General features: G+C 40.3%; 1 protein-coding gene across 1 annotated transcript in view; it reads right to left on the bottom strand.

Moving 5' to 3' along the window:
• Positions 1 to 6,250: 6,250 nt before the first annotated feature.
• MAN2A1 (mannosidase alpha class 2A member 1) overlaps positions 6,251 to 9,963 on the bottom strand; it is a 56,377-nt gene continuing 52,664 nt past the window's right edge. Inside the window, exons 21-22 of the mRNA XM_080972355.1 lie at positions 9,756 to 9,866; positions 6,251 to 9,150 (exon numbers count right to left, since the gene is read on the bottom strand). Of these exons, the coding sequence (XP_080828481.1) occupies positions 8,998 to 9,150; positions 9,756 to 9,866 (264 nt within the window). The 3' untranslated portion in view covers positions 6,251 to 8,997. The remainder of the gene's footprint in view (positions 9,151 to 9,755; positions 9,867 to 9,963) is intronic.

Raw genomic sequence — 9,963 nt, 5'->3', positions numbered from 1 at the left:
ACCCTAAGGCCAGGGGAAGCATTTACTGGCCAAACTCTGAATTCCTAATTTGTGTCTTTAAAACATATTTTTAATTACCCAGTCTTTCCTCTTAAAAAAACCAAAAACCTTCAACATGGGTTTCATCACCAATGAGAATGTGACATAATGAAATTAAAGCATAAACAATACGAACAACTTATAGGAAACAGTATCAGACACCTGCTCTTAAAAGATCATCAGGTTGGAAAGTACACAGCCCAACAGGACAATGACAATAATCCACCAACAGCATACAAATCAATATGGCTAACCTGATCCAAAACACCCACCCACCTCACTCACACACGAAAACAAAGATCACCACAGCCAATCACAAGCAAACAATCACACCCTAGGCCAACCCCAACCTCTCTCACCACCAAAGGAACACAAGTGAACAACACAAGCAACGCTGACACCAAACTCTACATACATTAAACATAATAGAAACACCGCCACCCGACCCCGACCCCATCCATCTTCCCTCTCTCCACCCCCCCTTTCTTTTTTCTTTTTTTCTTCTCCCCCTAATGCCTCAACAAATGAAACGGATTTGTAAAAATGTTACATGGGAAAAAAAAATACGAGGCAATACACTTCTGTAAAACAAGAAAATCCTTAATAAAATATTTTTTTTAAAAAAAGAATGAGGTAGTATCTCAAAGACAGCAAAGTGAATGCCCGGCAGATTTGTGCAGGGAAGACTTCCAAAGGCTGGAGCGATACCTTATCTCCATGGAGCTATTATTTAAATTATGTCTTAAAGAAACCCACATTAAGATACAGTATGGTATGTTAGATATTTTAGTAACCTTTCAGATAGTTTCATAATTTGTCAGCTTTGGGCCTTCATGTAGAACATACAGCTTTCTTGTAATAACATATCCTCAGCCCTTGACCAAGAATCTATCTTACTTTAATTACAAATATAAACATTTGCTATTAAAACAACAAAGGGGGGGGGGAATCAGTGATGGGTCCCCCCCCAAGGCCATTTTTAACACAGTGCTGTCATTTTAATAGAAATTGTGAGATTATGCAATCAGCAGATTGGACAATGGACACCCATGTATGATTCCCACCCCCCATAACTGATGCATCATCAATGATGATTTCCATTAATATAACAGCCATCGCAGATCAAATACCTGAAGCAGACCTTTTACATCTGTGGATACAACTAGAAAACTATGAATCAGTTGATTTACATCCATAAGCAAATCAGGCATTATAAACTTCCATCTGCAATAAATGGTCACCAATCTTTGTCTAGTAACATGCACAGTAACATTGGAAAGCCACTGCCTTTGTTATTCCTTATTCCTCCTTTTTTTAAATTTTAGAAGCACCAGGTCCTATTTTAATCTAGGTCCTACCATAGTTAGGGGATGCGGGTGGCTCTGTGGGTTAAGCCACAGAGCCTAGGGCTTGCCGATCAGAAGGTCGGCGGTTCGAATCCCCGCGACAGGGTGAGCTCCCGTTGCTTGGTCCCTGTTCCTGCCAACCTAGCAGTTCGAAAGCACGTCAAAGTGCAAGTAGATAAATAGGTACCGCTCTGGCGGGAAGGTAAACAGTGTTTCCGTGCGCTGCTCTGGTTCACCAGAAGCAGCTGGCCACATGACCCGGAAGCTGTACAACGGCTCCCTCGGCCAATAAAGCAAGATGAGCGCTGCAACCCCAGAGTCGTCTGTGACTGGACCTAATGGTCAGAGGTCCCTTTACCCTTTACTATAGTTTAATCTAGACCAGCCCTCCAGTTTCTCTCTCTCTCTCTTTTTTTACACCTATGAAAGAGGAGTCTGTTTTTGCTTGGATGGAGGGGGAATATGGGTGTGCGATGGAGAGGGAGGGGAAGGGGGAGGAGAGAATAAACCTTGGCCTGTGTGTGGCTGGAATATAGCCTACTGCACAGTGGCATCCATTGCTCCACCCATCAGTGGCATGTAGCCCATGGATGGTTGCTGATAAGGTAATGTGGTCTTTGGGCTGAACATGTCCTCACCTCTGCTATATACTGAGTCTTCCTTATGTGCTTCCTTATGTATCAGTGGGGTTAGGGGAACCCCAAGGACTGTCAAAGTACAGAGAAAAATCTTTGGAGCGAAGACCCTGAAAGGGAGAAATCTGTCCAAAATACCACAATGAAGACTGAACACACTCTGTAATCATGGAATGCAGATTATTGGGGGAGGAAAAACAGAAAACTGTGGGGTGGAGGTTAAGGAATGGAGTATTCTGGAAAATTAGCCATATCCGATGAGCCAAAATTTGAACACTTGTTTCAATTCAGTGCTGCATTTTGTAACTCGATAGGCTAAAGTTTGTGTGATCTTTCATACGAATACAAATGCAGTTGTGTAATATTATAGATTCAAACTCTTGTGTTCCTATCGGTACACTTTTATACTGAAAACTTTCCAAGAAGGCCTCCTTTGCCGATCTTTCTTTTTTTGTATGGTTAACGAACAGTCTACCTACCAACTTTGATAAAATGAATGACAAATGTAGTAGAAAAGCTAGTCTAATCAAGTTTCTTTTTAAAAATTGACTTCTATTTCAAGGTCTTCCTTTTTCCAATTAGTGTCCCTAAATTGATTGTTTAATGCATAACTAATCTCAAAACTTGCACTTCCTTGCTGATGGGGAAAGTTACTGCTCATTCTGTGGAAGCCACGGTACTTATGGATCACATTTATCAAGAGGTGGCATTTTAGAAGTCATTATGGCTGCTGCTCTGCTTTGGCTGAAAGCAGACTTAAAATGAACCGATACAAAACATACTTCTGAGTGAGTTGTAAACACTTGTGTGTTCAAAGTGCTGCTCCTGCTGTGTTTAGAATTTAATCCTGAACTTGTAAACTAGTGTCAGGACTGTACTGTTTCCGGTGGGGCTTAAGATGACTGAATGTTCCTCATTAATAATAAAAAAATAGAACCTACCCATGTGGAAAACTGGCTTGACATAGAAACTCGGCAAGAAACCTCTCTGACAATCCAACTTACAAAGGGAAGAAACTCACACACACGTGTGTTATACAAAAGTGTCAGAATCTTTCGGTCCCTAGGATCCTGCAAACTCCAGGTGACCCCTTAGCCTTAGAGAATGCTGGATGGGACCCTTTCCCTCAATGGCCTGGCAATTTCTTTCTCATCACAAGACCCCTTTTCTGTTTTTATTTCCAAGGTGTAAGACTTTCCTACCTATACCCCTAAATGTCTATAGTGTAGTGATTCCATTCACCTGCCCATGCTATTCTGGCTTGCCACTGGGGGTTACCTCCAGACTTAATCCCCTACCTTTCTGGCTCTAACCAGTCCAGGTTTCTTCCTCCCTTGCTTGTCTTGCCCTTGTCCCTCTTCCAACACCTGCTTCTTCCACTCATCAATGTCTTAGATCCTCATCCTCCAGCATTCCCTTTTATGCAGCCGCCCTGCATGTCTGCTTAATGCTCTAAGCTGCTTCCATCCAGCTGCCCCTTTCTTGGCTCACCTGTGTTTTCATTTGAGTGACCTGGGAATGTCATGGGAGGCAGCTGGAGCATTGTCATGCAACCACCACGATCTTTTCTGAAGTGGTACCTCCCTCGTCTGGCAAAAGGGAGCCCGGTGGAGTTGAACCCAAAATCCCACTAAGGGTACTCTAGTAGAAAATGGCTGCTTGGTTGCCCATGCAATCCAGATTTCAAGGCATTTTGTATTCAGAGTACACAACACCCTTTTTATTTGAAGACAATTTACCATCCGACATGTTTTTTCTTATCATGTTTGCTGTTAATCTTCTATTAGCTTTATCTTATCTACTCCTTTTGTAAGAAAATTTGGAGCAGAAAACACAAGCTAAGCATGGTATGCTGAGAGCCAGAACAAATGCCGAGAAGGGAAGACCAGGCCTATTGTCATGGCAACTACTATCCGATACAAATCGTTGGCGGGTGAGTGAAATTTCTTTCAATGGGACAGTATTAAGATTTGTTGCAACGTTTCTATAAAATGTGGCTGTAATACTGTAATAACAACTCATTCTATGCAATTATGCTCAGGAAACAGTAAGAGCATACTAGGCCAGCAGAAAATTCGGATGAGAATTTTTCAGCAAACAACTGCTGTTCTTATTTTATTTCTATACTGCTCTTCTCCTAGCAGGAAACTGTGGCGCTGAACACAAAAATTGCAATCAGAAAATTAAAAACATCTTAAAATAAAGCTCTTACCAAATATAGAAGAAAAAAGAACAACAGCTGCTCAAATTCCAATTGGAGTTCATGCCTCAAAAACCCAAGGTAAGCAGCTAAGTCTTCAATTTACATCAGGGAGAAAGTTCCTTGTATGATGTTGCCATTTGAAAATTGTAAAAACTTTTCAAGCAGACCTGAGCCACTTCATACTCTATGTATTCCACAATTATGTGGGTCAATTCTCCGCTCCGGGGCATTTAAACAGGCCAGTGCTGCTCTCAGCAGCTCAGTTGGCCCAGCACATCACCCACCCAACCCAACCCACCCTCTAATCGTGCCTCTTTTGCAACCTTTTTCTTTCCAGGTCAGCGGCCTTGCTATGGTTTTTTTAATGATTTCGGTTTTTTGCAGAGCCAGGAAGGAATTTTCCCTGCATATCAGATTTCCACCTTCCTCATAGCAACAACTTTGGCAGTTGGTGATAACAAGGTACCCCATTAGAGGGGTACTGAGGAAAGTCTCTGTCCATAAAGCCAGAAGCGTGTGGCTGGAGGGCCGTAAGAGATTCCCTCAGCGCCTGGGGAGGGGGGACCATTTGTGTAAACACATATTTTGTCGTGGTCCCATTTCCCCCCAACTGATCCTGTCATGCCTCAGACCCCCGGGCTGGGAGTTGAGAGGGATACACATCCAATGCTTATGCCAAGGTTTACCTACAACTGAAAACAAAGTTGTGGCCATTTTTCAATCCCAAAATGTTGTTGCATCCTTTCATTCGCCCATGGTGGCCTGGCTCCCTGGCTGCTGCAACAGGGTAGGCAATATCCTTTTATTTACTTTAAGCCCAGAATACTGATTTATTTGTAATGCCATTTTGAAGAAAATATCCTTTTATTATTAACTTTAAAACATAGTAACTTTTAAGATGTATTGATTTGCTCTCTCTTCTGTTATGAGCCCAATATTTTACCTATGCCTATTTTCTGTCGCCGTCCCCACCCGCCCGCATAGAATTCCTGCTACCCCAAGCAAGGAATTTAGGTTAACATTCTGAAATCTAAGGTACACTAATAGCTGTTGTATTAAGACTAGATTGGCACACCACTTTACTTGAACTATTTGCACAGGGGTCGTGTTCTGGGTCATCGCGTGCAACAGCAAAGCTTGTATAAACCCCTTACGCCCTTTTCCAGCCACTTCCAGGTTTGTGGCGATGTGTGAGTGCATGGTCACGAATGCTTGGATCACGTGAAAAATGGTCATTGCCTGTATCTGAATGATCTGCAGTAATTTTGAAATCAACCAACTATACTTCCAACTAAGCCTTTAAGTTGATACAGCCCCCTGCCCCCCGGGCATAAATGGTGTCCAACAGTTGGGATGTATATGGTTTTGTAAGTTATTTTGGCATTTGCCTCATGCTTTCACTCATCAGGAGTCTATACAGCAAAGAGAATTAGATGAGGTATTCCAGGTTCTCTGGTTACTGCGAAGATCTTGCACATAGTCCGTAATCTAACGGTAAGCCCTGATGTTACACTCTTATTGGCACAGACAGAAGAGCAACACAAACTGATGCTTTGGCAACAGGGAAATCTTTGGATTATATTGAATACTATTGCAACAGAAGGGACGCGGGTGGCGCTGTGGGTTAAACCACAGAGCCTAGGGCTTGCCGATCAGAAGGTCGGCGGTTCGAATCCCTGCAACGGGGTGAGATCCCATTGCTTGGTCCCTGCTCCTGCCAACCTAGCAGTTCAAAAGCACGTCAAAGTACAAGTAGATAAACAGGTACCGCTCCGGTGGGAAGGTAAATGGCGTTTCCGTGTGCTGCTCTGGTTCGCCAGAAGCAGCTTAGTCATGCTGGCCACATGACCCGGCAGCTGTACGCCGGCTCCCTCGGCCAGTAAAGCGAGATAAGCGCCGCAACCCCAGAGTCGGTTACGACTGGACCTAATGGTCAGGGGTCCCTTTACCTTTTTTTACTGCAACAGAGAAAGCCAGAGCTGAACATTTTATCTCTAAAATAGTGATCAAAGCAGCTCGACAAAAAAGTTATCACATTTTTTTTTATTAGCAATCTTGCATCACACACCCCGCCCCCAAAGATATAAAATCTTCCTAGGGAAATATATATATATATGAAAACCTTCCAATTAAATCAGCTGGCTTCAAGGGACAGTATGAAAAAAAATTAGACACAATGTAAAGGAATGTTAAAAATCCTTAGCATGGTGGAACTCCTGCAACAAGAAATTTAGATTCAGCTTTACATGATTGCTTTAAATGCACTGATTTCTTCCATTAAAAAAAAAATGAACGTATGATAAATTGCTCTTAACATATATGGGCATCAAAACTGACATTAAAAATGTGTACAAGTTTGGAAAATGTTCACAGGAAATGCAAGGAATAAAAACAGTAAATCCTGATTTTTTATCTTTCCTTAGATTAGTATGAACTGGACTGCAATTTTGACAACTTTATATTTTGTATTGAATTAATTGCCATTGCCTCAGAAGGCATTAGCTTTCAGACAAGAATTATTTTGACTTAATACAAACGTCTGCTGGTTAAGGAACATTCAGGCATGATTGTACAGCCGATGAAAAATAAATGAGTAAAAAAATAGGCTGCAATCCTATGCTTGCTAACTAAGTAGTTTAGGCTGCAATCCTGAACACACTTACCAGGAAGTAAGTCCCATTCAACGCAACTTCCAAGTAGACATGCATTTTAATGTAGACTTACGCAATAGGATTTCTGAGGGAACATGTTGTAAGATTGGGCTGTAGGTCTAGTCACATGAAACATTATTTGGAAGCGTGTTTTACAAGTAAACAGACTACAATTCATTGCATCTTTTTATTTTTCTGAATTTTAACCTTTTGAGTAATTTTTACTCCCTTAAGAACAATTAGAGGCTTCCAGTAAATATTTCCCACTTATGGACATCATAAAACTGAAGTAGTTACAGGAATGTTCTGCTGGCATTTAAGGATTTCATCTAAAGAAAAAGTATTCATTTTTTATGTTTATTGCATAAAATGATTCATTTATAGCTTCTTAATACTCTTCCACTGTACTATTTTTTCCCAACAGTTCACATGAAATTGTGTGAATACAAAAAATGAAATACGGAATCTATATAGTGTCCTCTGAAGAATGCCTTCAAAACATGAAAATTATAAAAGAATTTAATGTCATTAAGGTGGGAAATGTGCCTGGATATCAACATGGCATAGATCAGATTACTACAGTACAAAAATGTGCGACTATAAAAGCCATTCCCCCATTAAAATATTAGTTTCAGAGGAAATTATGTATCAGCAAAACTTAAAAAAAGGTGAAGGTTAAAGGAACTGGAATCATACAGAATTGCAATTTACAGTGCATTCCTACATATGTCTACACAGGAGCAAGTCCCATTGGGTTCAATGGAACGTGCCCCTAGGTGTTAATAGGATTGCAGCCTTTACCCAATAGTAAACAGTAACTTTATTTAGGGAAGTGGAACTTTTAAATCCCCATGGCTTCAAGAACTCAGTGTAAAATACTGGAGGCAGAAATACTGAGGAATAGCATCTTCAGAAATATGTAACAAACATTAGCAAAATAAGCATGGACATTTAAGTTTGTACAGTGACATTTTAAAAATATAGGCACATGATTCTCAATGCACTGTTTGCTACAATATACATGGAAAGGCAGCTTTTGCACACCTTTAAATTTATGTGTATGTTGCAGTTTAACTGATAGATGAATTTTACAGTATCATTTATTCTTCCATTGTTTTAATTCATTACATCATTTTCTACATTCAATTAGAGCATTCAGACCACCACCACCAGAACAAATTTGGTGCAGGAGAACGGAATGTACCCACCACTGTCAAATAAAAAATATGTGTTTTAATGTCCTTCCCCCTTCCCCCCCAAAAAACACTACATGGACACCAATAGAGTAACAAGATGTATCAAAAAATAAGGCACATTTATTTTGATATTGAAATATTGAAATAGAAAAAGGCTTTCAGAGAGCATTAGTATCCAAATGTTCTGTAAAAAAATCTTGTATTCATGAAATTATAGACTTAACTTTCCTTACTCTTCATAATGGAGTAATTGCACATATCCCAATGTGTCAAGTAACGAAACAGAAGTTTTGTTTGACATTTCCAAGAAAGATGAAATCTAAAATTCCGGAATTTTAACTTCTGCCACTTCAAGATGGTAGGACAAGTGATTATAATTTTCCACACTTCTCAAAGGCTCTTGGATTTCACTCTACGGCTAGAGTGGGATAAATGCAGACTCCATGTGGAACAAATTGTAACTGTCGCTTATAGAAGTCTTTACAAGTATTTGGACAATAGCTTCGCCAGAGCATATTCAGGTTTTTAATTCCAGACTGTACTATCTGGGATTTCAACAATATGTAATTATTTAAGACCCAATTACAGATCAGAAAACCATTTAAAAGTCAACAGTCCCAACCTTTCAAACACAAAATCATAAACTTAGAAGCCATAAACTAACATTTAACCTGAGATTCACTATGTTGATGAAAATATCCTTTGTTTTTCTTTCCACTTCTTATACTGATGTTGGCATTTTGTTAATGGTAAAGTTGCTTGCTTGCATCATGGCTTTTTACTGTGCTGGAGATCAAATAAATTCTAGAGTGAATGTACTGTCACAGTATCCAAGAAGCTGGAATAGAAATGTGCTTCTTATTGCACACCAATCTTTGAGAAAAGTTGCAGATTCTTCATTAGCATTTGAGTTCTAAAGGTCAAGTTTCATCTCAGCTGAATTCTGTATGTGTTTATCTCCATAGGACTCATACTGATTTCACTAATGTTTCTGGCATCTGGAGGTGAATGCATCAAAGATAAGGATGTAGGTATAAGACTTCCCACATGGAACTTGTTAAAGAGTCTGTGCACCTTTAGCTGGAGAAGTAAAAAAAGATCATTATTTACAACACAGAATTGGACATGAATTTTAACTTCACTAATGATTTTTAGTTGAAATCTAAATCTTACGAGTTCCTCGTAAGTAGGTTCTAACTAGGGCTGGGCGAAATATGGATATATCGTCCAAAACCGGCTTGAAGTTCACATCGTGAAAACTGTTTCATAATATTTATAACCTGGCAATGTATCACAAATCACAATGTGTGTGAGGGCTGGGCAATATCTGGCTTTCAAAATCGCGATATATCACCAGCAAAACATCACAATATACCACGATGTCTGAAGTAAGCATGGAACTATGCAGAGGTGAACAGGGCGCTACAATTCTGCTCACTTAAGTGAACTGCAGGCTTGTGTTTCTCAAACAGCAGTCCCTCATCATGCAACATGGGAAACGTCTCTAAAACTGAAGAGACTTTCAGGACTGGTTTGTGACATAGCATAAGAGCCTGCTACTCCAAGGAAAGAAGGTAGAAAATCCAATTGAGCAGGTCCAAGCCATTATCAAAAGCAGCTGACTCAATCTCTGCCAACTTGTTTCTCTACTACCGTATGAATAAATCTAAAATATTGTAGAATACCTTTCCCTGAGTTGTAGAGCAGAGGAGGCCCAGGTCTGTGCTTGTGAACCTACAATCAAATCCCTTCCTGTGAACAATCAGGGCTGCTTCCTCAGACGGCCCAGAATCTGCCTGCAAAACAAAACGAGAAATTGTGGGCAAAGGGGGTGAGGAGAGGAGGAAAGAACTGTAGAGTCTGGGCAGAGGCACAAACTTTTGAATCGTGACT

Source organism: Podarcis pityusensis (assembly GCF_964106645.2).
Source record: "Podarcis pityusensis genome assembly, chromosome: 11".
Taxonomy (NCBI): Eukaryota; Metazoa; Chordata; class Lepidosauria; order Squamata; family Lacertidae; genus Podarcis; species Podarcis pityusensis.
This window is presented reverse-complemented; position numbering and strand designations above follow the sequence as displayed.